This window comes from Eschrichtius robustus, chromosome 1, assembly GCF_028021215.1.
Source record: "Eschrichtius robustus isolate mEscRob2 chromosome 1, mEscRob2.pri, whole genome shotgun sequence".
In the NCBI taxonomy this organism is placed as follows: domain Eukaryota; kingdom Metazoa; phylum Chordata; class Mammalia; order Artiodactyla; family Eschrichtiidae; genus Eschrichtius; species Eschrichtius robustus.
The window spans coordinates 137158799-137186542 of record NC_090824.1 but is presented as its reverse complement, the minus strand read 5'-3'; the positions used below and the strand labels follow the sequence as shown (position 1 = coordinate 137186542).

The 27744-nt window shown below is 35.6% G+C and overlaps 1 protein-coding gene across 6 annotated transcripts in view; it reads right to left on the bottom strand.

The window, feature by feature from the left end:
* The window catches only part of SCAPER (S-phase cyclin A associated protein in the ER), a 489933-nt gene that overhangs the window by 112878 nt on the left and 349311 nt on the right, over positions 1–27744 (bottom strand). For all 6 annotated transcript variants that reach the window (XM_068556227.1, XM_068556251.1, XM_068556256.1 and 3 more), the window contains one exon: positions 17020–17143. In XM_068556227.1, the coding sequence (XP_068412328.1) occupies positions 17020–17143 (124 nt within the window). The remainder of the gene's footprint in view (positions 1–17019; positions 17144–27744) is intronic.

Genomic DNA, 27744 nt, shown 5'->3' with positions numbered 1-27744 from the left:
GTGTATGACCATTTTAATGTCTGGTATTACTGTTCTCTTTCATTTACTAGAAACACCAGAAGGCCTTCTGCTTGATGCCCTGCTATGTCTAAGTACAAACATGAAGATGTTGGGATGTAAGCTTCAGAAGGGCAAGAAGAGAGACTGAATTATTATAGGGTGCTGGAAAAGGCCTAAACAGAGTTCATCTATATTCACCCTTCTAATTTCTGCCCATCTTCCACACCTGACCCACTAGTAGTCTCTTTTTCTCTCCATTCTATATTGCCCTCCCGAGCCCTCCTCTTGTCTGTTTCCTTCTCTTCTTGGGTCCCACTCTTGTCTTCCTTTTAGTCTCTTCCATTTTCTCTCATCTTTCTGCTTTCTGAGCATGTGTACAAATGTGCATGTGTATGATTCTCACCCTTGCTAGGCTTATTTCAGTTCAGGCTTCTCTTCCTAGTCTCTCTTCTTCCTCCCAAACAAAAGCTGTGAAGTCTGTTAGACATAAAGAAATAGAACTATTCCCTTGCAATTGTTGATGATGGCCTTTGTGCTTTTCATTTGCAGTAGTTTTCTCCCTGCAGCTAAATACTACAGGTTCCAGTCTGAGTACTGGGATCACCCATTTTCCTGAATCTCTATGTTAAATGACAACATAGCGTGTTCAAAACGTACATTGAATAGCTGTCACTCCCTTTAAGGAATTTTCAAAACATGAGTTAAATAGTTGTTTTAAAAATTCCTCTGCAGGTATTTTAAAACATGTTTCAACTATATAGCTACAGATATACAGTCTACAATGAAAGCTTCACTTTCCTTTCATAAAAACAATCATTTTTCCAATAAAGAAATCTTTTTAAGTTCAAGGCCATATTTAAGCCCTAATAAATAAGTCCTGGTATTTAAATTACCAAGTATTTCAGTTCCTGAGGTGAATGCATGTAGCTGATGGAAACCACATAACTCTTACCAAATTACCAAATTCCGGGAGTCTAGAACTTTTATTTCTGTACTGCTTTAAAATCTATATATATGTATATATATGTATGTGTGTGTTTGTATGTGTATAAAATGTCAAACTTCAGAAAAGTTGCAAGTATAGTTCAGAATCATGCTGCACCTAGTTGTCATGTCTTGTTCCTACCCATCTAGAAAATTCCTCAGTGACTCCTTGAACTTTCATGATTTTGAGACTTTTGAAGATTACAGGTTATTTTGAAGAAGGTCCCACAATTTGGGTATGTCTGATGTTTCCTCACGATTAGATTCAGATTATGCATCTTTGGCAGGAATATCATAGTAGTGATACTGTGTTCTTCTCATTGCAGCCTATCTGGTGACAGACAATTTTGATTTGTTGCACTACTGATAATGTTCACTTTGATCACCTAAGGTGGTGTGTACCAGGTTTTCCCACTACAAAGTCACTTTTTTTTTTTTTCAAAGTCACTTTTATTTTGTAATTAATAACAACTTGGTAGGAATGTACTTTGAAACTAGGTAAATATCCTATTCCTCATCACATATTCATTTTTTTAAAGAAATGGGTACAGCATAAGTATTTCATAAAAAAGTAAATATTTCTCTTTCACTGGTTAAAAAAAGGCAGAGTGGTATTCGGAACAGGATTTGAGATATAGGTCTTCCTGCTTAAACTGACAGATCAATTACCATTTGTATCTATTTAAAACATAGGCCATTATTTTAAAAAATGTAGAAGTACAATAAATGTATTCTTTCCTCACATTTGAAACCTGAGAAATAAGCAAGCTTCTGTAGGGTAAAAGCTAAGGCCATGTCATTTCACTGTTAACTCAGTATCCATCTTAAACTGAACCTGGCTTAAGTCCAGCTGGAGCTCTCACCGCTTAGCACTCACTCCTTTTCCCTCTGCCTTTACTTGGGCTGTAAGCTTACTAAGGTTGATATTTTTTCTCATTTCCTTAGATAATGATTAAATTACTTATCAATCAGTTCTCAGTTTAGATAAGCTCCTCTAGGAACTTCCCCCGACTCTTGAATATCTCAGCACCCTGTCTTGACTCATCATAACCCTTACAATATTATATCGCATTTGTCTGTTTGCTTGTTTGAACTGAACTATCCACAAGACTGTAAATTCCAAGAAGACTAAGATTGTGGCTTTAGTCCATTAAAAATTTAATAACTTAACCAGAACAATACCAACAGATTTAAACTCTTTTGGTTCTTCTGCTATCCCACTCCATGCCTCTATACTTAAGTAACCACTATCACGAATTTTGTGTTTGTCATTTCCTTGCTTAATAAAGTTTTTTAAATCACATACGTATGTGTTCCTAAAGAATATACTTTTTAGTTTCCCTTGTTTTCACACTTTATAAAAATAATATTTGAAAAAATTAATCAGTGAATTTAATTTACTAATATTTTTAGAATTTTTGCTTTGGTTCATGAGAGAAACTGGCCTGCATTTTTTTTTTTCTTGTTTGGTTTTGTTAACAAGGTTGTACTGGTCTCAAAGAATGCATTGGGAAGAAGTTCCACTTTTTCTCTTTCTGGAATTGTTTAAGATTGAAATGATCTCTTCCTTGAATGTTTGATAGAAGTTGGCTATAAGATCATCTAGGCTTGTGATTTCGTCGTGGAAAGACTGTGAATAACCAATTCAATTTCTTTAATGGTTAGAGAAAATTTCAGGCTTTCTATTTCTTCTTGAGTTGGTTTGTTGAGTTATAATTTTCTAGGAATTTGTTAAATTAATTTAAAATTTTAAATGCACTGGCATAAAGTTGTTTGAAGTATTCTCTTAACTTTTTAATTCCTCTTCAAGCTGCAGATAATTCTTTATATTCCTTATATTATTTGTGTCTCTTCATTTTTTTCGTGATCAAGTTTGGCAGAGGCTTGCCTACTATATTAGATTTTATGAATAACTAATTGTTGCTTTGTTGATATTCTCCAATGTTTGTTTTCTAACTACCTATTATAATTTCCCTTGTTTTCTCTCTAGGTCAATTTGGTTGTTCTTTTTCTAAGATTCTTAAGTTAAATACCCAACTACTTATCCATACACTTTATTCTTTTCAAATATAAGTATTTAAATATATATATTTTACAGTTTTGCTTTATTGCATCCCCCCAAATTTTGATATGTAGTATTTTCATTATTGTCCTATTTTAAGTTCAAAAATTTGTGACTTACTGTATGACTCCTGAGTTTAAGTCTCTAAATTTCTAAATGTATATGGATGTTTATCTTTTTGTTATCGATTTCCATCTTAATTGCATTACATTCAGAGCAAATTGGTTGCAGAATACTTCTATTAAAAACTACAAACTTCCCCTTAAGTATTGTTTTTTGGGGATATGCTATATTTTCATTATCATCAATTCAAATTATTTTCTAATTTCCCTTGTGATTTTGTAGGTATATTATTGATTTCTAATTTTATTCCATTGTGGTCAGAGAATATACTTTCAGTTTCTTTAAATTTACTAAGATTGTTTTATGGCCCAGCATATAGTCAATCTTGAACACACTATGTATGCTAGAAAAGAATGTGCGTATTCTGCAGTTGCTGGGTGTAGTGATGTATAAATATCAATTAGATCTAGGTGGTATCATCTATATTTTTACTGACTTTTTTTTTAGTCAAGTTATTTTATCAGTTGCTGAAGGAAGGTGCTGAATATCCATCTATGAGAATGGAATTATTTATTTTTCTCTTTGTTAATATTTGCTTCCTGTATTTTGAAGCTGTTATTAAGTACATACATATTTATGATTGCTACATTTTCCTATTGGTTAACCTTTTATCAATTTGCAATGTTGCTCTTTATATCTTCTAATACTGTTATATATTAAACTCCTCTTCGTTTGATATGAATGTAGCTATTCTAGCTTTTTGTTTTATTTTGTTTTCAACTTATATTTATATAGGTCTGTGTTTTTATATTTAAGTACATCTCATATAGATAGCATTTAGTTGGGTCTTGGTTTTTACCCTTTTTGACCATTTATGCCTTGTAACTTTTTCAAGGAAAGTTTTGCACATTTTGTTTAGTATAATTATTGATATATTTGGGTTAGATTTGCTGTTTTATTGTTTTCTGTTTGTCTCACTGTGTTTTGGAATATTTAGATATATTACAGAATTCCATTTTAATTTACATATTAGCCTCTAAGCTATTTTGCTAGTAGCTGCTTTAAGGGATTATAATATACAATCTTAACTTTTCTTAGTTTACTTAGAGTTAAGTTCATACCACTTTGTATAAAATTCAGAAACTTTGTAACCTTATAGGTCTTCTGTCCTCCCCATCCTTTATACTATAGTTATCATATGCAGTACCCCTAAACATGTTATAGCCTTATAAGACAGTGCTAAAATTTTTGGTTTAAACCATAACATGTATTTTTAAATTTTGTTAAAGAAACAAAGAGGAAACAAATCTTCATTTCCAGTGTTCTTCATTTTTTCCTTCCTAAAGATAGCAATTTTCATTGGGTATCATTTTCCTTCAGTCTGAAGAACTTTAGCATTTCTAGTAGTACAAATCTGTTGTCAACTAATTGTCTTAGGCATATATTTTAAAATGTCAACTGTATTTATTTCACCTTTATTCTTGAAGGATTTTTTTTGCTGGATATAGAAATTCTGGATTGAATTTTTTCTTCTTCTAGCATTTTAAATATGCTCACTGTCTTCTGGCCTCTGATGAGACAGATGTCAGACACTATCTGAATCATTATTTGCCTGTACGCAGTGTGGCAACTTTCAACATTTTCTCTTTTGATTATACCTGGTTTTTATCAGTTTGACTATGATTTACTTAGGCATGATTATCTTTGTATTTATCCTTTTGGAGGTTTGCTGAACTTCTGATTGAATCTATATATTTATGACTTTTACCAAATTTGGAAAAAATTTAGACATTATTCTTTCCAAAATATTTTAATGCTTCATTCTCTGTTTTTCTTCTGGATATCCAATATATATTACACGGTTTGATATTGTCCCACAAGTCCCTAAGGCTCTGTTCTTTTTCTTTGTTTTTGTTCCCCATTCCCTCTACCACACACATTCTTCAGACTGGTTAATTCCTATTCATATAACTTTAAGTTCAATAATATTTCTTCTGTTACCTCCATTCTGCTGTTAAGCCCACTAGTGAATTGTTTTTTAAAAACGTATACTTATTTTGTAAATAATTTTACACTTCTCTCAGCCTTCCCTAATGTTAACACCCTACATATAACTATAGCACAATTACCAAAACCAGAAAATTAACACTGATACAAAACAATGAACTAAACTACAGACCTCATTAGAATTTTGCCAGTTTTCTCACTAACGTCCTTTTTTTTGGCTTCAGGATCCAATCCAGAATCCCACACTGAATTTAGTTGTCACATCTCTCTAGTCTCTGTGAGTTTTTCAGTCTTTGCATTTCATAAGCTATCCTGTAGACTGTCCTCAATTTGGATTTTGTCTGATATTTTCTCATATTTAGATGGCATTTTTGGCAAGAGTACCACAGAAGTGATGGTGTGAGCTTCTAAGTATATAATATTAGGGGGTAAATGATGTTGATATGTTCTGTTTCTGGTGATGTTAGCTTTGATCACATAGTTAAGGTAATATCTGCCAAATTTCTTTATTGTAAAGTTTCTGTTTTCCTTCTTTGTAATTCAAAGTATCTCGTGTGGAGTTATTTTGAAACTTCGAAAATATCCTGTTTCTCGTCATACTTTTACTCACTAATTTTTGCATCCATTGATGATTCTCTCCTGCAATAATAATTACTGTGGTGTTTGTCTAATGTTGATTTTTCTATTTTCATCATTCCCTCTCATTAATTCATTTAGTGAATTTTTAAATTCAGTTACTGTATTTTTCAGTTTGATTCTTTTAAAAAAGCAGGCATATGACTTTTTTGGATTCAACTGCAAAACTCTATTCTTGGATAGCAGCTGAAATCTCAGTTCAGTTTGTCTTTAGCTGAGGCACTTGGAGTCTGTCCCACACATATATGGTACCAGGGTCATTCAGATATTTATAAATAATTTAGGGGATCCTCCTTTCTGGCTCTCTTTTTGAATATCATCCTTACATTCTAGCAGTTGTCTTTGCCCCAGATTCTGTCTTGTGGTTCTTTAGGCCGGAAGAATTGAGGATTTTCTACAGTAGTTCTAGTCATCCCATGTGGTACCAACTGTGGCCTGCCCTCAGGCTAAAAGCCATAAAACCAGGAAACTCACTCAATGCAGTTCCCTTCTTCCAAGTGTCTATTCCAATCAGAATTTGTCTGCTTTTGATTGGTCTCTAGTACCTTCAGGTAGGTTTTTTTCATACTTTACCCAGAGATTATACTTGTCATCTGCAGGAGGGTCAGTCTGGTAGGAGCTTATTCAATAATATCTGAAGCAGTACTGGATCATCTGTATGATACTGATTCTTTCAAATATGTTAAGACTTGCTTTATGGCCTAGTGTGTAGTAAATTCTTATAAATTTCCCATGTGTGCTTATATAAAATATATATTCTCTAATATTGCCATACGGTTCTATCTATGTGCATTAAACCAAGTTTGTGAATTGTTTTATTCAGCTTTGTACATATTTAACAATTCTGTCTGCTTTACCTACCATCTGAAAGCAGTGTGATAAAATCTCCACTGTGATGCTGGATGTGTCAATTTCTCACTCAAGCAGTCAACTAATGATTCTAGGTGACAGTAATAATAATGATGATGATACTATTTCATATGACTGCAGTAGAAGGGCAATTAGAGTTATAATCTGACCCATATTCTTTCACTAGGTCAATTTTGAATGTAGCTTTGAGGGTAAAGTTCTACATCAGTTACAATATCCTTTAACTGTTCTCACCAAACTTATATCAGCGGTGTGTCATGTAATATAGTAGAAAGAAGGTTAGGTTGGGATTTTGGAGACCTGAATTTGAATCCCAGTTCTATTGGTAACAGGCTGTGAAACTTTCGGCAAATACCCACCCTAAACATCTCCCATCCTTCTCCTTTTTTGAGTTCCTTTGTCCTCATTTGTAAAACAAGGAGGACTGGACTAGACGAGATACTATGAAGGCCTCCTCTCTGTTTCTGATATACTCTGTTATCAATAAGCTATATAGCCTACTAGACACAGAGTTCACATTATTGATGAAGAAAAGGGTAGGGTGTCCTTGCTGAGCAAGTGCCACATAGTGAGGAAAGGAGAAACAAGATGCAAGTGGCATCAGGAAGAGCAATATTACCAGTAGAGAGTTGAAGGATTTCTGCTCCCTGTAATTAACTATTAAGTCCATGTTCTGGCTCCTTGGTACAAAGAAAACAATGTGGTGAATGGCCAATTCCAGGCCTTTGCTGCTGTAATGAAAATGAAATAGGCACCTGCATGGCTCTGCACATGACTCAGTGAAAAACGATCCCCTTGCTCTAAGGTTGCACTTATATTTTCTTTGTTTGTACACAGGGCTTTCTTGTCACATTCTGAACTGCTCACCAACAGTCTCTTTGATCCAACAGTACCATATCAATTATTTAAGGTTTGTACATCACTTTTCAATTAACAGTTTCCTTGGCTCCAGAAAATATATACACACAATTTATAAGAGTATTCTTTAAATATTCCATGAGGAACAGGTTACTATGAATTAAAAATAAGAATGCTAATAAAATATGTAATACCTTTTAAAGTGCAATGAAACATCAAGAAATTATAAATCTTTTAATTAAATGCTTCTTCAGTGTATCTTACCCAGGTGACAATATTAAACATGTATAAAATTAAAGTCACAAAAATGTTACTTCATCTCATTTGTCAACTCAATAAAGTGAGGACACATCAATTTAGGTTATAGGAAGGGATGTCCTGGACAGGGACTCAGGAGACTAGCATCCAGGTCATGGTTCTATCACTAGGTAGTTGTATGATCTCTTTGCCACGTCTCAATTTACTAATCTGTAATATGGACTATTTAGAACTTGTTCAACATTAAAAGTCTATCAATCTATTTTCACAGCACTCAGTAGTACTTGTACTGGTCTTTTTTTTTAAAATATTTATTTATTTATTTTTGGCTGTGTTGGGTCTTCTGTGCGAGTTGGGTTTCTGTGCGAGGGCTTTCTCTAGTTGCGGCGAGTGGGGGCCACTCTTCATCACGGTGCGCGGGCCTCTCACTGTCGCGGCCTCTCTTGTTGCGGAGCACAAGCTCCAGATGCGCAGGCTCAGTAGCTGTGGCTCACAGGCCTAGTTGCTCTGCGGCATGTGGGATCTTCCCAGACCAGGGCTCGAACCCGTGTCCCCCTCATTGGCAGGCAGATTCTCAACCACTGCGCCACCAGGGAAGCCCATACTGGTCTTTTTTTATGGTAATAAACACGTAACATAAATTTACCATCTAACAATTTTAAGTATACATTACAGTCTAATTAACTATACGCACATGGTTGTAAAACAGATCTCTAGAACTTTTTCATCTTGCATGACTGAAACTCAATACCCACTGAACAGTAACTTCCCACTTCCCCTCACTCCAGCTCCTGGAAATCACCATTCAACTTTCAGTTTAATGAGTTTGACTACTTTAGATATCTCATGTAAGTGAAATCATGCAGTATTTGCCCTTCTGTGACTGGCTTATTTCATAAGGTTCATCCATGTTGTAGCATATGGCAGGATTTCCTTCCTTTTTATGGCTAACCAATATTCCAGTGTAGGTACATACATTTTCTTTATTCACTCATTTGTCAATGGACATTTAGGTTATCTCCCCCTCTTAGTTACTATGAATAATGCTACAGTGAACATGAGAGTGCAAGTATCTATTTGAGATTCTAATTTCAATTCTTTTTGGGTAAATACCAAGAAGTAATCCCATATGGTAGTTCTATTTTTAATTTCTTGAGGAACTGCCATTACTGTTCTCCAAAGCAGCTGCACCATTTTACATTTCCACCAGCAGTGCACAAGGGTTCCAATTTCTCCAAATTCTTGCCAATACTTGTTACGTTCTGTGTTTTTGATTTTTGGATATTATGTATTTTGGATATTAACCCTTCATCAGATATATAAGTTTCAAATATTTTCTCCCACTCTGAAGTTTGCCTTTTCATTTTGTTGATTGTTTCATTTGCTGTACAGAAGCCGTTTAGTTTGATGTAGTGTCACTTGTTTATTTTTGCTTTTGTTGTACTTTTGGCATCATATCCCCCCAAAAAAATTCTTGCCAGGACCAATGTCAAGGAGCTTTCTCTTCATGTTTCCTTTTAGGAGTTTATGGTTTCAGGTCTTACATTTAAGTTTTAAGTCCATTTGGAGTTAATTTTTGTGTATTGTGTAATTTTTGTCTATGGTCCCCAACCTTTTTGGTACCAGGGACCAGTTTTGTGGAAGACAGTTTTTCCACGGACAGGGGCGCAGGGGCAGTGTGTGTGTGATGGTTCAGACGGTAATGCGAGCGATGGGGAGTTGCAGATGAAGCTTTGCTCATTTGCTCGCCACTCACCTCCTGCTGTGTGGCCTGGTTCCAGGGGTTGGGGACCCCTGGTGTAAGATAAGGTCCAATCTCATTCTTTCGCATGTGGATATCCACCATTTCGCAACAGCATTTACTATTACCCAACAGCATTTATTGAAGAGACCACCTTTTCCTTTGTATATTTTTGATGCCTTGTCAAATCTTAGTTGACTGTATATTTGTGGGTTTACTTCTGAGCTCTCTATTCTGTTCCATTGGTCTATGTGTCTGTTTTTATGTCAGTTTGCTTTAATCTTAATTATTTCCTTCCCTCTGCTAACTCTGGGCTTAGCTTTTCTTTTTCTAGTTTCTTGAGGTATAAAGTTGTTTGTTTGAGATCTTTCTTCCTTTTTAATGCAGGCATTTATTGCTATGAACTTCCCTCTTAGCACTGCCTTTAAGCATCTCGTAAGTTGTTGTATGTTATATTTTGTCTCAAAGATACTATCTAATTTCTCTTCTAATTTCATTCTTTGATTCACTGTTTTTTTCATGAATTTGTTTAATTTCCACATATTCGTAAATTTTCCAGTTTTCTTTCTGCTATTAATTTCTATTTTCATTCCATTGTGGTCAGAAAATATACTTGGTATGGTATCAGTCATCTTAAGATTGTTGACTTGTTTTGTGACCTAACATGTGATCTATCCTGAAGAATGTTCCATGTGTGCTTGAGAAAAATGTGTATTCTGCTGCTGGTGCGTGGAATATTTTGTATATGTGTATTAGGTCCATTCAGCCTATAGTGTTGTTCAAATCCTCTGTTTACTTAATGATTTTCTTTCTAGATGTTTATCCATTATTGAAAGTGTGGTATTGAAATCCCTTACTTTTACTGTGTTACTGTCATCTTCTTCCTTCAGTTCTTTTCAATGTTTGCTTCTTATATTTGAGTGCTCTGATGGGTGCATACACATATATATTTACAATTGTTATACCTTCCTGAAAAATTGACCTTTTATTACTATATGATGTCGTTCTTTATCTCTTCTGAGAGTTTTTGACTTCAAGTCTATTTTGTCTGATATAGGTATGGCCACCTCTGCTCTTGTTTGGTTACCATTTGCATGGATTATCTTTGTCACTTCTTTCACTTTCAGCTTATGTGTGTCCTTAAATTTAAAGTGAGTCTGTTGTTGACAAAAGATTTTGATCCATTCAACCACTGTATGTCTTTTTACTGGAGAGTTTAATCTATTTACATTTAAAGTAATTATTGATAGAGAAGGAACTACTATTGCCATTTTGTTAATTATTTTCTGTCTTGTAGTTATTTTGTCCCTCATTCCTCTCCTGCTGTCTTGCTTTGTATTGTTGATTTTTTTTTTTGTAGTAACATGCTTTGATTCCTTTCTCATTTTGAGTATCTTCTATAGGTATTTTCTTTTTATTTATTATTTATTTTTTTTTGGCTGTGTTGGGTCTTCATTTCTGTGTGAGGGCTTTCTCTAGTTGCGGCAAGCAGGGGCCACTCTTCATCGTGGTGCGCGGGCCTCTCACTCTCGTGGCCTCTCTTGTTGCGGAGCATAGGCTCCAGACGCGCAGGCTCAGTAGTTGTGGCTCACGGACCTAGTTGCTCCGTGGCATGTGGGATCTTCTCAGACCAGGGCTCGAACCCGTGTCCCCTGCATTGGCAGGCAGATTCTCAACCACTGCGCCACCAGGGAAGCCCTATAGGTATTTTCTTTGTGGTTGCCACTGGGTTTACATAAAACATCTTAGAGTTATAATAATCTATTTCAAGCTGATAACAACATCAATCACATACAAATATGCTACACTTTTACTTCTCCCCCCCAATATTTTATGTTACTGATGTCATAAAATACATATTTTATATCATGTATCCATTAACATACTTTTATAGTTATACTTATTTCTACACTTTTGTCTTTTAATTTCTATAACAGAATTAACAGTGATTTAACCACCCTCCCATTACAGTATTACAGCATTCAGTATTTGTCTATATATTTATGTTTACCAGTAAGCTTTATACTTTCATATGCTTTCATGTTGCTATTTAGTGTCTTTTTGTTCCCACTTGAAGGACTCCTTTTAGAATTTCTTGTAAAGTAGGTCTAGTAGTGGTGATGAATTCCCTTAGCTTTTATTTATCTGGGAAAGATTTATTTCTCCTTCATTTTTGAAGGATAGTTTTGCTGGATATAGTGTTCTTGGTTGGCCTTTTTTTCTTTTAGCATTTTGATTATAACCTCCCACTCCCTTCTGGCCTGTAGTGTTCCTGGTGAGAAATCCACTGATTGTTTTATGAGAGTTCCCTTACATGTGACAAGTTGCTTTCCTTTTGCTGCATTCGAAGTTCTGTCTTTGACTTTTGATAAGTTGATTATAATGTGTCTCTGTGAGATTCTTTGGATTCATCAAAGTTAGGACCTGTTGGAATTCTTGAATTTGGATTCCCTTTCCTTCACTAGATTGGGAAATTTTAGGCCATTATTTATTTAAATAAGCTTTCTGCCCCATTCTCTCTTTCTCTCTCCTTTTGGGACTACCATAATACATACACTGGCCTACTTTACAGTACAGCATAAGTCCCTTAGGCTTTTTTCATTCTTTTTTCTTTTTATTCCTGACTGGATAATTTCAAATGACCTATCTTTTAGTTCAATGATTCTTTCTTCTGTTTGATCAATGCTGATCTTGAATTCCTCTAATTTTTTCAGTTCAATCATTGTATTCTTCAGCTCCAAAACTTCTCTTTGGTTCTTTTTATATTTTCTACCTCTTTGTTATTTTCATTTTGTTCATATATCATTTTCTTGAGTTCACAGAACATCTTTATGATGATTATTCTGAATTTTTTATCAGGTAATTCATATACCTGTTTCTTTAGGGCTGGTTTTGAAGATTTATCTTGTTCTTTGTAGGGGCCATGTTTCCCTTTTTCTTTGTGTGTCTTGTAACTTTGTGTTGGGATCTGCACATTTGAAAAAACAGGCACGACTTTTAGACTGTACATACTGGCTTTGTAAAGGGGAAGACACCAATCACCTTGACTAGGGAATTAGGCATTCTCTGAAACTTTTGTAGGGGATAGGACTTCTCTGGGCCTGCGTGTGCAATTCCTCAATTAGAAAGGCTTGCTGGTTTCTATTTCAGGAGATCATAATCTCTTGCTCCCTCTGGCGTCTGCCTGCAGCACTGCAAGTTCTCTGGTTCTCAGCAGCAAGCTGCCTTGCTCTCTCTTGTTCTCAGGGGCTGCCAGGCATCCAAAGTATGCCAGTTTCCTGTCAGTGCCATAAGTCAGGTGAGACGGATACAAGTCCCCTGGCAATCCTCCAAAAAGCCAGAATGCAGGACTCACACTCAACTCCCCTCCCTCCTAAAGGGGAGAACCCATGAGCTGGGGTATTATCTTCCAGTGTGGAGCTGTGCCAACTTGAGAGAAGGGCAATCATGAGTAAAGCAAAACAGTTTTTCTTACCCACATCAATGTGGCTGTTCTTGGCTTTGAGATCATCTGGGGTATTGCAATATCTTAACTGTTTCCCAGAGTTCTCATAATGGTATTTTGGTCTGTATATAGTTGTTAAGTGTCTCTGTGGGGAATGAGAACTGGGACTTCCTATTTTGCCAGTTTTCTCTTTTTCACTGGTCTTTTTATTGCCTTCTAATGTGCATGTCTGGTCTCCTCAAGGAGACATTTTGAAGGTAGAGGCTTACTTTTCTATGCACTGAATGATTTAGGTACAGAGAAGATTCTTAACAATCACTTATTGAATGAAATCTGCTTTAACATATTTTAAAGTTTTCATACTTTTTGGAAGATAATACATCTCTGTTAGCCTTCATCCTAGATCATGCCTGTCTAAATGTACTGTTTTTACAGGGCTCCAAATAAATTCCTCAAGACCTTATCTTAAAAATCCTACTTTGAATCTGCACTGCAAGAAAAAGCACAGACTTTTACAGTGCCACATATGCTAATTTAGCTTTTGTAAAAATCATAATCCAGAATTGTAGAATTTCCACCCTTCCTCAAGGCATGGGCAAATACAATTTCTTCCCGAAAGCCTCTCCAATGCTTCAAGTTAGAACTCATTCATTCATTCATCAAATATTTAACAGGCACCTCTTATGTGCCAGGCACTCTTTTAGGCTGTGTGGGCTACTCTGTAGCTCTGATTATGTTACAGAACTTCTCATAGCTTTTCTTTAATGTTAATGTATGTAAGTTGTTCCTTCTTCAACTGTGGGCTTCTAGAGGGAAGGAACTGTGTCCAATTCACCTCTGTAACCCTGGAATCTGTACAATGCTTTGCACATAATTGAGATGAAATACAAGAGTGCTAAAACAAACTCCAAACAGCTAGATTGGGGGAAAAGAAAGTCTTCTAAACCATCTCAGTTTGCTGAAGAACCAGAAAGGCTGAAGTGCCCTATAATCAGGTGTTATATAAATTCCACCAGATCTCAATTAATTAGCTTCTTTTATGCTTCTTTCTAATCCTTCTGGAAAATGTGTTGATGACTATTTTCTATACTTTACTTAAAGGTTACTAACAAGTTAGTGATCCATATTTCAGTTATATGTATATCAAAACAAGTCAGCAATAAAAATGGAAATGCACTCAAGTGATTTCCAGAAATGTAAATATCACCATCACTAGCTACCACCACCCTCCACTTCCCCAACTTAGAAAACATACCCTCCTCTCCCACCTATCACAAACTATCACAGCAGTATTAGAATTGACAGCTAGAGAATAAAAAGCCAAAAGGAACAGCAGAAACCAGAAAGTGCCACATATAGGAGGGATAAAATGTGTTCGACAAACTAATGTCCCAGGATCCCAGTTCTAAACTGAACAAAATAAACAGAATGTGGTGAAATCCACTGGTTGGGAGACTAAAAGTTTTCTGAGTGTCAAGAAACCTTGAAGTCACAAGTAAGGGAATATTATTCAAAGAAAACTGGGGATTTCAAAATACAGGGAGAGGATCAAGCTACTTTTACAAGCTCCTGGTACATAGTAGGCACTTAGTAAATGAAAGCTATTATGAGGAGCTAAGGTCTAGCTCAAATGTCCCTCCTTTGTGATGTCCCAGGCACAGGCTACTGAGCTCCTTCCTCTGTGCTCCGTTATACTCTGTACAGGTTTCCAACACACCATTTTTATATGCAATTTACATATTTATTCCCACTCCTATGCAGGAATTTCCTGGATGGTTGGGATCATGTCTTATGCTTCTCTGGAACTGGAAATAGTAGGCGCTTACAATTATTAAGTGAGAGAATAAACAAACTACCTCATACAATAAGAAAAAGTTTCGATTATAAAAGAATGAAGGGCTAGGATGAAAGATCTTGTCTATAAGTCTTCTTGCTCATTCCTTCGCATTTCAAATGTCTCTTTTGTTACTTGTTCTGTTCAAAGTACATTTACGTATCTTCTTCCATTAGCAATATAGAATAGGTTTCACAGAGTAAATTCTTCCAGATGATGCAGCATGCAACAGTGGGAGAGCATGGGGTTTGGTTTTTTAGTTTTTACTTCTTATTTTGAAATAATTTTAAATTGGTAATGGAAGAATATAAATTATATACTTTGAACAGGACAAGTAACAAAAGAGAACGGCTTTTAAATGTGAAAGAATATGCAAGAAGACTTAAAAACAGGATATGATGCAAGAATGTAGAGTTCCCTTCACCCAATATCCCTACTGTTAACACCTTACAAAACCATAGTATAATTACCGAAAGCAAGAAGTGAGCCAGTAAAATTAACTATTCTACAGACCTTATTTGAATTTTCAAGTTTTCTCACTAACGTCCTTTTTCTGGTCTAGGATCCCACATTACATCTAATTGTCAGATCTCCTTAGTTTCCTCCAGTCTGTGACAGTTCTCCAACCTTTCCTTTTCTTTCATGACACTGACACTTTTGAAAAGTACAAGTCAATTTTTGTGTAGAATGTCCCTTAATTTGGGTTTGACAGACCTAGGTTGGACTCTTGACTCCATGACTTACTATCTATGTAGCCTTGGGCAAGCCAACCTTTGTGGGACTCAAGTTTCCTCATCTGTAAAATGATATAATAATACTGACTTTCTGTTTTAAAAATTAAATGAAGCAATATATATTAAAATACCTGGAATATAAGGCCATACCACAAATGCTAAGTCTTTTCTCCTTGCCCCTGCCTTTCAACTATTTCTGATAGAATTTTGCTAAAAGTGTAACCCGTATTTCAATGCCTTCTTTTATAGATAAAACCACATATAACTTAGCCCTCAAGTGATGACTCAGTGTCATCACTATAAATAGCCATTATTGCACTGTGTAACAGTTCTAGGTCTGTGTTTTTTGTTCTCTCTCACTGCAGTCCCTTCTCATTGTCAGTATGCCTACGTGTAAGGGCCTCATCATTTCCTTTCTGATTTTCAGCTTGAAACATATGGAGTTCCATTTATTTACTTACATATTCATCAAAGACATACTGAAGCTACTGTGTCAGGCCCTGTGTTAGGATCTTGGAGAAAGTGATAAATTACCTCCTGTCCTCCTTGATTTTATGGCTAGTTGGGGAAATGGACAAGTAAACAGTTAATTACAATTCAATGTGATTAATTCTATGAATGACATAATGCAGAGGAGCATATAAGAAGAACACCTAACCTGGACTTGGGGAAAGAGTCAGGTTGGGGAAGGTTTCATAAAGAAGGTGCCATTATGTCTCAGTAAAGGTCTGCAGAATGTGTAGAAATTAACCAGATGGAGAAGGAAAGAGGGCAAAAGGCACACAGTTTAGGAAGAGCTATTAGAAATACGTGCCGAGTAAAAGTAGATCGGTTCTGAAAAATAAATCTCCTGTGTTATAAACTTGCAGCTTGAGAGCGATTTTGTGCCAATACCTCAGGGGCTCAGAAACTTGACCAGGAAAATTCTGGCCCCAGGGTTGTGTTCTGGAGACTGCAGTTGACAGACCTAAACCTTTGGATATTATGCTGAGCTTACCTCTTTCAACATCTGTGAACCGAAGTAAAATTTAAGGCTACAATTGGCTGCTTGTTCCCATTTCAAAAGTATAACAGGTTTGCCCCTTTCTGACAGAGGAGTTTCTTGCTTCAAAAAAATACATCAATGGTCATCAAAAAGTCCTTTTTAAACTGACCCTTTTAACTGAGCTGGTAAGAGAGGTTTTGAGACTTTCCCAGCTGTCTTCCCTTCTACAGCACTCATTCCTACGGCCTCAGAGGTTTGCCTTTGAGCCTAACTCATTCCAAAGCTCTAGTCTGACCATGTAAATTTATGATCTCAGCAAGTGCTACAAGTATATTACCCATCAAATACTGGAACTTAGGAGAATGCAATATAAGATTTTCAAATTAAGAGGTTTTTCTGCCAGTTCCTATTTTACTCTCCCAGTCATCTTCACTTTTTTTTTTTTTTTCCAATCTGGAGAGTAAATAAGCTTTTAGTTTTCTCCACAGGGGATATTTCTCAAATCTTAGCTGCTTCTAACTCAAAGCAATAATATTACATACCGTCAACTGGTGTATGAGGAGGTCCATTAAGAAGGTAATCTTGTTACTAAACAGAACATCAGTGCAGTTTTCTGAACAGTTATTGCAGGTGAGGTTGTAAACATTGATTGCATTGCAGAGAGACCTAACAGAAGGAGAAAAACACCACTTATAAAACCCGTGCAGCTCTTCTCTAAACAATTTAAAATACATAAAATGAATGGTATAAAAGCAACAGGCATGGGATAGAAGTCACTCTAAAAAAAAAAACAAGCCAAATATTACTAGGTGCAAGGTCCATCAGCTAGATATAAAAGCTTGTAATTTTTATCCACAGCCCAGTGTTCATTAGTAACTAATTCTTGCCTCTTATTAATTTCTTAGTTGCAGCAGCAGGCAATGGAAATGTACTTACCAGTCTACTGACAAGGTCTTAATAATCTAAGATTAGATATTACCCAGGAATTTTGGGATCTAGAATTCTTTGAATAATACCCAGAAAAAAAGGTCTGCCAAAGCTCCTGTTGCTAGATCTCCTGGTCGACAAGGGCAGATGATGGAAGAAGGGAGCACACATGAGGAGAAACTAGAGGCTTTCCCTGTGAGACAAGAACTGCAGAGTTCTGGGGAGTGAGCACCACACCTGCTCAGAGACTGAGCAGGGGAGGACCTAGAGAGTAAAACAGTCTAAGGTCAAACCCACCAAAGAAATGTTTTTTTTTTCTTAAGGATTAAAAAATTATATGCCACTGTTCAAAGAAACATTTGGAGCAACACTCAATGGGTATTCTTCTGAGTGCTTTGAAAACTGTGATTAACCTGCATTGCCTGAGTGATCAATGTTGATTCCTGCCTGTCTGACTAAATCTCCTGCTTAAGTCCTACGTATAAGTGTTTTGATTTAGTCCCTTACAACCAATCCTCTAGAACAACAATTCTTAAAGTGTGAACCATGGACCAGTAGCATCAACATCACCTGGGAACTTTCAGAAATGCAAATTCTCAGGTTCCACCCCAGATTACTAAATACTAGAAACTTTGGGGGTAGAGTCCAGCAATTTGTGTTTTAACAAATTTCACAGGTAATTCTGATGCATCTTCAAGTCAGAGGACCACTGTTCTGGAATAGGGGCTCTAGAGTTTGACAGAGCACTAGCAACACCTGTATATCTTTAAAGATATATACTTGCCTGAGTTCCTCCCCTGGAGATGCTAGTTGGGGAATGGGACGGCTCTAGACATCTGCATGTTTCAAAAGCTCTATGAGCAATTCTGATGTATAGCTAGAGTTGAAAAGTACAGGTCTAAGAACCAACAAGTGAGTATTCATTCATTCAACAAATATCTAAGTGCCTATGATTTTCCAGGCTCTGTGATAGGTGGACAAGACAGACAAGCTCTCTGTCCTCATGGAGCTGATGCTCTAGTAGGAGAAAGATGGTGAAGACAGCCCCTCTTGTACTTGTAATCATCTGTTTGTCTGATATAGTTGTATCTTGCTTCACATAATTGATAGGTTCCTGAAAACTGAGCATTAGAATACATTGGTTAAGAGTAGAGGTACTGGAATAAGACACTAGGTTAGAAACCCAGTTGTGCCATTTGAGGTTTTAGTAAGTTACTCATTTAATATCTTAGCATCCATTTTCTTACCTATAAAACTGAGATAATAATACCTAAGCTTCACATGGTTATCATGAGAATTAAATGAGATAACAGATGTAAAATATTATACTTAGGACAGTGCCTGGCACATGGTTAAATACTTAATAATGGTAGACTTCGTTAGGGTTATTAATCTTATTATTCTTGTTAAGAATAATGCACAAATAAAACATTAAAAAATCCAATCAAAGCGTGCTATAGAAGCTATTATTTCCAGGATAATAAAGCACAGTGTGTCCCAAATTTTTTCATGGTATACTGGCATAAACAATGAAAGGACTCTAAGTTGAAGGGAGCCAGGAGGAGGTTCAGCTCTGGCCTGACTTAATCCCTGAGGATTGTACAGGAAAACGTGGCCTACGTGTAACTCATTTACGACACATTGGTTGGAGGCACTACCTAACAAATTCTCCACAAATGCAAATCAGCATTATTTCAGTTATTAGGTAACATATTTAGATTTTTCAAGAGGGCTTTTCTTTTTAATTTAAAAAATAACATGTATTTGTGATTATAAAAATAATTTTAGATAACTGTCATAACTTTGGGAAAGAGAAGCACAAATAAACAGTAAAAAACTATCAAGAGATGATTGGTATTTGTACTTCCAGTCTTCTCTTCTTACAAATATTCACTTAGTTAATATGTGTACAATGAATATTTCTCCATGACATTTAATATTCTTCTATAGGGACTTCCCTGGTGGTCCAGTGGTTAAGACTTCGCCTTCCAATGCAGGGGGTGAGTGTTCGACCCCTGGACGGGGAGCTAAGATCCCACATGCCTCGGGGCCAAAAAACCAAAACATAAAACAGAAGCAGTATTGTAACAAATTCAATAAAGACTTTAAAAATGGTCCACATCAAAAAAAATCTTTAAAAAAATTCTTCTATAACACTGGTCTTCAATTTCTTTAAAAAAAGCAGCAGAATGCTTTCTTACTCAGAAGCTTAAAAGCTAACAAAATCTTTTTCAGAAGCTTAAACCAAAGAACAGATAAAATAAGACCTCTTCTGACTGAAGCAGAAGTGGGGGATCCAGGACCCTACTTTGTTCTCCTCTCAAAGAGCCTTGAAGGGTTCCTCAGAGACCTGGGGACACCTGCGGGTGTGTTCCCTTGGAGTACAGTAAAAACTACTGAGCTTCAATACAAATAAAATTTAACTTGGTAACTTTTTGAATCGGAATGATGACCTTAGTACAACACACACAAAAAAGCATGGTGAAAAGTATCTCCCTCTTACTTATTTCCCTCAGCCATTCAGTTCCCTACCTTAGAAATCACCATGGTGACTAGTTTACCTTCCAGAAGTAGTCTGTGCGTATGCAAGAGTTGTTCCCTCCCACACAAATGGTATCATACAAGATTTGGAGGGTGAAGTGAGCCAAGGCCATCTTCCCGTGCCATTGGTTGTTGTCCTTATCAAGCAAGGTTTGGAAAAGTGAGGTTTTCCTGCAGTAGTATTCAGGTTCCATTTCCCGAATTCTGTGTGTCAAGAGCCAGTGGGATAACTTGTACTACTTGATTTGATTTCCTAACCTCTGATCTGCAGCCATAAGTACCCATTCTGTGGTTTCCTGGTTGTGAGAGAAAGTCGTGTGTGGCATTAGCTTATTTCCTTCCTAACTTGTGTTTGGCCTCAAAGGGAGCAGTGCCCCCAGTGGATATGTCTGGTATTGTTTTGGAGTCAACAACAAAAGGTCTACAACTTTTTCCAACAGTTTTGTAAACATCCAATTTCTTATTTTAAATTCCTTTTCTGATTAAAATACTTACATTGAGAAATATTATAGATTTTAAAAGATGGAACAGTGTCATCCAATGGATATAAAATTTTACTTCAATCAATCCCTTACTATTGTGTCCAATTTTCAACGCTATAAACAACACTGTTTTAATATTCAGAGTTCTTAGTTATATGCCACAGGAAGTAAGCTCTGGTTGATTTAAATATTAAGGAAATTAATTGACAGGCTATTGGGTATATCATAGGATTTAGAAAACACAGGCATAGAGGTTACACTGCCCGGACCAATATCCAAATCACATACCGTGAAATTGATCTGCTAAAAAAAACACTGGGCACCATATGCCACAGCTTGAACTCACACTATGATTTTGGACACCAGATGCAGCTGCCTCCAATTGTCAAAAGAATAGAGTTTGGGATGTCCTTGCTTCTTACTTCATTAGCCTCAGAGTAGAAGTCTGGAGTGGGTATGTTGGGTCGTGAAGCCCAGGTCACAAGTTTATATACTAGACACAAAGAATACTGGGAAGCAAATACCTGGCATTCTCATGCTCTATAGTGGGAGGGCCACATTATATGCTTGGGAGCTCCACAAACATAGGATGTGCTCAATAGCACAACTCATGTTCACAATAGCTGTACTGAACAAACCCTTCTGCTTCCTTAGGATAAATTTTCAGCAATGATAATTTGAGTCAAAGGGTATGAACATTTAAGATTTTTGATAGACACTGCAAAATTCAAATTGCCCGCCAGAAGAAAATATTTTAAACCAATTTATACTCCCAGAAAAAGAGTTTCTCCATGTTTTTACCAACACCAGATAATTTCATTATAAACAACTGTTACTGATCTGACAGCTAAAAATGGAATTTTTAAAGGTTGCATTTCTTTTATTACTAGTGTGATCAAAGACTTTTTCATGTGCTTATTGCCAATGTATATTTACATTTTCTTGAATTATCACTGTGAACCTTTTACCCATTTTTCTATGGGGGGGGTCTCTCTTTTTCTTATTGATTTATAAGGCTCTTTACCAATAATAAAGATATTAACCTTTTATCATCATATGTAGCAAATAAATTTTCCAGTCTGTTGCTTATCTAAATTTTTTGGTTTTTGTCATAAAGAATGTTTTCATTTTTATTTGATAAAATCTGTCAAACTTTCCCTTTAGTACACCTGGGTATTGTGTAAAACTTAGAAGGACCTTCCCACTTCAAGATTATAAAAACGTTCTTTTAAATTTACTTCTGGCATTTTCATAGATTTTTACATTTAAATGCAAGCTATGAAATTGATTGTGGGATAAGGTATAAGGTAAGTAGCCACTTATCTTTTTGTTAATTATTCTTATCCTCTATTTTAAAATTTTTATTGGAGGTTTTTATCTTTTTCTTAGTGATTTATAAGGATTCTCTCAATATAAATATAACAAAGGGTTAATACATGTTGTTAATAAATTTTCCAGTTTACCTACTGCTATTAATTTTGCTTGTTATTTTGAAGGCATTTTTTATGTACTGAAGCTAAACAATTTTAGGTAGTCAAATAATTCTTTCTTTGTGATTTATTTTTTTCTTCCTTTCCTTTTATCCTTTAAAAGGTTATTCTTCACTATAAGATGAGGTAACTACATGTCTGTGTCTAGCCATTTGTATTTATTTTTCTTTAATCATCACTGTGTGTGGTAATTTTATGGTTTTATAATTTACTATCAAATCATTTAAAATTTATTTTGGTGTGTGGCATGAGGCAGAAGCCTAAATTCCACCCCCCGCCCCAGAGATTACTCAATAATTCACCTTTTCTCTACTGGTTTGAAATGCCACCTTTACTATAACTATATATATAGGATATAGTCCCTGGTTTCCTAGTCTAGTTGATAATATTGTTCAGCATTGTGCCAATATCACATTGTTTTGTGTATTGCAGCTTTATAGTGGGACTAACGTATGTAACTATAGATCCCTCAAGGCTTAAAAAAAATGAGGGTACTATATTTAGAATGACACGTGGAATTATAGTTCTATAATTGTATCCTCTTTTCCCTTTGGTTTTGATCTATAATTTTTATGGTCTTGATTTCTAATCTCTTTTTTTCTGTCTTATTCAATGAAATCCCTACAACTTGTCTAAAATCTTTTGTGGACTATCGTAAGGCATAAATAAACATACACATGAAAAAGCAAACAGCACATGGTAGGGGATTTTGTCCGAAAGCCCTCTGTGCTTTACATTAAAGAAACTGCATTTACTAGTAAAGTATGGAATATGCATCTGTATAATCTTATGCTCACAAAACTCTCCAAATAAACTTCCACAAAGAAACTACTTTCTGATGAGAAAAAAGCGGGGCGGGGCGGGGGGTGGGGGTGGCAGTAACCAAAAATCTCAGGGTCAGGAAAAACTTGTCCACTTAGTAGAACTTGTTTGAAAAACAACCTCTATTTGAAGAGCACCTGTCTTAGAAAGATCACTTCTTTGAACCCAGCTTGGGTGGTCTGCCCAAGCAGCTTTCCTTGTAATTTAAAACTCAAATGACTGGAAGCACTTTTTAACATCAAACAGAAAGCCCCAGATTTTAAAAGTATCTTCTGAGAAGACAGTAAAATCTTACTGTCCTTTCTGTCAAAAGTACACTGTGGTCGGGTTTAGATAAAGGCTTTCTGCTCCAAATAATCATGAATACATGAGTGAATCTTGTGTCAGTAAGTCTTCTCACTGAAAATGTTTCCTCTGAAAAACAGAGGACAGAAAAGGCATCACAAAGCTGGGTATTTTAGCAATAAATACAGGAACCTATTTATACCCCAAAAGGACACTAATAGAATACAAGTGTAGTACACCTCTGACATTAAGATTAGTATCTAAGATGTTATGAAATAGTTAAATAGAAAAGCCCCAGGTGGTTGCAGCCTAAGAGGACTTGATAATATAACTAAGGAAGTATGTAAGTTTATATCCTTATGCAGTTTCTAGTGATTAAGACGTTTCAGGAAACACTGTTCACCAAAATCCACTATCTCATACCAGTGTCAAGAAAGCAGACATTTAAAAACAACTGCCATTGGCAGTTTAAAACCAGAGTCCTTATATTATAAATTATAATTTACCAAATGCCTTTGGCTTACATTGAGCATTTAATAAATGGCATATAGCTTATACACATGGAGGTGAGTGAAGGCTTTAAGTTCCTGCAGAGCAAAATTCTGTGCTAAGTAGGCACAGCAAGTAATAAGAGTCACACCAATACAGCTGCAAAGAGAAACTTGGAATTTTCATCAGTTACTGTTTCAGCCCTCATGTAAGAAAAGGATTGGCTTGATGTGGATAAGTGTAGGAAAGAGACAGAACATCACAAAACACAGCAAATGATATAGTTTAAGGAAAGAAGATTATCTGGACTGAACCAGAACACACAGCCCTGGAGTAATACCAGTTTCCTAGGGAAGGGAGAAATGAATATTAAAACTAGAGCTCTCAAACATATTATAATTTACCACGTACATTTTGTTTGCATTAATCATTTAATAAGTGGTATATAGCTTACATGCATTGCCATTCTCAAATTATGCTTTGTCTTTATAAAGCTCCAAACTAAAATAACTTTTAAGATATTATTAAAAAGAATTATTTGAAACTAGGGAGATGCAACTGCAGTTAGAATTCTAACGCCCTAACTGGACCCACCAAGTGAGTGGCCCCTCACAGCACGGGGCCTGTGATGTAGGCCTGGCCCTGCAGGGATTGGCCCACCTGAAAGCTGCATGTGTCAATTCTGGAGGCTAAAAACTGAGACTAGTGTCAAAGCACTGAAAAGTCTATTCTATTATACAACTACTCTAAGTTAGCTCTAAGCAAGGTCCTTGCCTGATTCATCCTTTTTGGGGCCCTCATAGTATGCAGCACAGAGCTGGCTGAGCACAGAGATGACTAAATGAAGGGACAACTGTCTTCCTTCTTTCAAGGAGAATATACAAGAATGTACAACTGTGGAACATACTAACACATTAATTAACCACATTTTCCACTATTCTGCTTTTTTAAACACTCATTAGAATGACTAGGGGTGGGAACCCCATCCCCCAGTTAAAGATCAAGTATCTTGTAAATTCATATTGCTATTTCAGATTCAAACTCAGGACTACGGGATTTTTTCTTCAAACTCCTCTATCAATATATAACAGCTCTCTTTCCTCTCTTTGACACTGAGAATCCTGGTCCTTAAGGGCAGCAAGGATGACAGAGTTAGAATATCCATAATTACTTATTTGCTTTATGCTACATTATAACACACAGCAGTTTGAGAATAACAAAATTAATAGTACACTAATTATGATTACTGAAAACAGTTAAAAATATTTTGGCATATGCCATACCTATTCCTCACCTCCAAAGAGGCTGTACTAGCTACATCGTCAGAACATACAGTGATCTCATACTACACTCTCCCTCTTAATCTTCTTTAGTTTTAGTGCCATAATTACATATTTAATGTTCACTATCAGTCCACATGTCAATATATCTATATTCATTGCTTGTCTGAAGCTTGTTCTCTATTAGACTCCTTAGCAAGGTCTTGTGGGAACAATATTCCCTGAGTTCTTGCATATTGATAGGTGTCTGTGCCTTTTATAAGGGAAGGTCAATTTTGCTGAATATAAACTCCTTGGCATGTATCTTTCTTTTCTTGAGTATATTAAAAATGTTACTTCATTTTCTTCTGAAATAAAACACTGATATTGAAAAGTCTAATGATAAATGAATTTTCTTTCATTTATATATCATGTGCTCTTTTGCACTTTCAATATGTAATTTTAAAATTTGAAGTACAATTTATACACAGTTACCATTTACCCTTTTTAGTGCACAGAGTTTTGACAAATGCATTCAGCAGCGAAACCACAACCACAATAAAGATATAGAACCATCATCTCCCAAATTCCCCTGGGTGGTTACTTTCTAGTCATCTCCTCTCCTAACCCCTGACAATCACATATCTGTGTTCTAATTCTGTAGTTTTGCCTTTTTCAGTCATATAAATCGAATCATTCCATATGTAGTCTTTTGACTCTGGCTTCTTTCACTTAACAATGCATATGAGATTCATCCGTGTTGCTGCATGCATAGATAGTCTGTTCCTTTTTATTTCAGAATAGTATTTAATTGCATAGATACTTTCCATGCTTACGGATTGCTTATTCCTTTACCAGTTGGAGAATATTTGGGTTGTTTCAGGTTTGGGGCAATTATGAATAAAGCTGCTATAAACATTCATTTACAGGTTTTTGTGAGCACATATTTTGTTTTATTTCTCTGGGGTAACTAGGAGTGGGACTGCTGGGCCATATAGTAAGTATATATTTAATTTTATGAGAGACTTACACACTGTTTTCCAAAGTGGCTGTTCCATTGTGCATTTCCCACTAGTAGTGTAAGTAAGAGTTACAATTGCTCTGCATGCTCACCAGCACTTGGTAGTATCAGTTTTCTTTTTTATGAAATTTTAGTAGGTATGATGAAGTCTCTTCTTGTGGTTTGAATTTGTATTTCCTAATGAGGTAGAGCATCTTTTCATACACTTATGTGCCATCTGTATATCTTCTTCGGTGAAGTATCTATTCAAATCTTTTGCACATTTATTACCTCTTACTCTGTAATGTATCCAAAGCACATAAAACACTTCCTGGTCTATACGTATCAGGAACTAAAAAATAAACACTGACAACAGAGCGAATGAATATAATACTCTCTTCCTCAACCAAAAAAGGTAAAGAAAGAACACTACCCAGCTTGGAAAACATGTGGAAAGTTCATGATTTTTAAATTTTTAAAACAAATAAAATCAGCTTTCATTTGCAAATCTTTTAGTATCAGATCTCTTAAGTTCTTTTCTACAGAAAGTAGGAAGACTCTAGTGTATATTACTGAACCAGTGAATTTAAAATTATAAAACAACATGGAATGCTAACATGGAGTGTTACCAGAGAGTGCTATTTGATTATGCTTATAAAGTTATTTATTGAGGCAAGGGAGAAAATTTTCTAAAGCAGTCTCATTTTAATAATGTTCACTTGGTCTGTTGTACCAAATAGATTTTAGACATATAGTACTGATTAGAATAAAATAAACTGAATAAAAGCAAAGCAAAATAGTATTTAACATGGAAAATGTATTTGCAAAAAGTTCTATATGTGGTCTTGCATATATGGAAATCTTTTTAAGTATTATTATTTTATTGATAAAATTTGAAGATATTGAATAAGCAAGTCTTGGTTAATAAGAAAATGTCTTCTCAGCAAGAAATCTGAGGACAGAAGAATGATGCAGAAAATTTAATAAGGAAGAGATGATTCAGTTTTGATATTTTTGTGACCACAGAGAATGTGGACTTGTGACAGAATTTGGAGGTATTTTTGCAGTGGACATTTGGACATTTGGATCCGTGTGAGCTGCGGATAAAGAGGAAAACTTTTCCCACTGGCACAGTGATGACTAGTGTAAATCCACACTGCCTTCTCTACCTCTGACTCCCTCCATTCTGACGCTAGAACACTTAGGGTGGGCGGGGATAGCAGGGGGGCCAACATCCAGGAACTGCAAATCAAGACAGCTCAAGGGGTCTTGAAGAGACGCTAATAATGCTGCCGACCAACCTATCTTTACTATGGGTATGTAAATTATGTGCATCCTACACTTCAGTTTGCATCAAAATTCAATGTAACAATCAGAAATGATTATTACATTGCATATCATATTCTACAATGTAACATTTTAATAACACTGAGATTAATATTTTAATTAAATGATTTTCCTAAGTATAATGATGCCTCAGAGCAGGAGTAAGAAACTTTCAAGTAGATATGTTATTTCAAGGGTTCTTCTTTAATTGGTGAATTTGGGACAATTAGATAGGCAATTTAATTATTCCACAGAGACATATTCTAATTTTAAATGCGAAACCATATATATTTTAAGCACAACCTAATTAGACTTCCTGCATTTCCTAAAATTAACCTCCCACTGAGAAGGTGTTATGTTTCAAAGATTACAAACATGTATTTAAAAATGTAGGATGAGCATCAAATTAAAACATTAATTTTAAAGTCTAGTGTTAAACTCTGTCTTGTCTAATAACAAGACAGTTATGATTAGCAAGTCTTTAGATATGTTCTTAAGTAGGATCTGGTTATATAATTTTAAAGTCACAATTAAACATGTTGGCTCTGGATAAGACCCCAGGTGGTTTGCAGTGTTAAACAGCAGATTAAAGTCGACACAACTAATTTCTTTACTTTAATCTTATTAGTGGTACAACAGCTGTCAA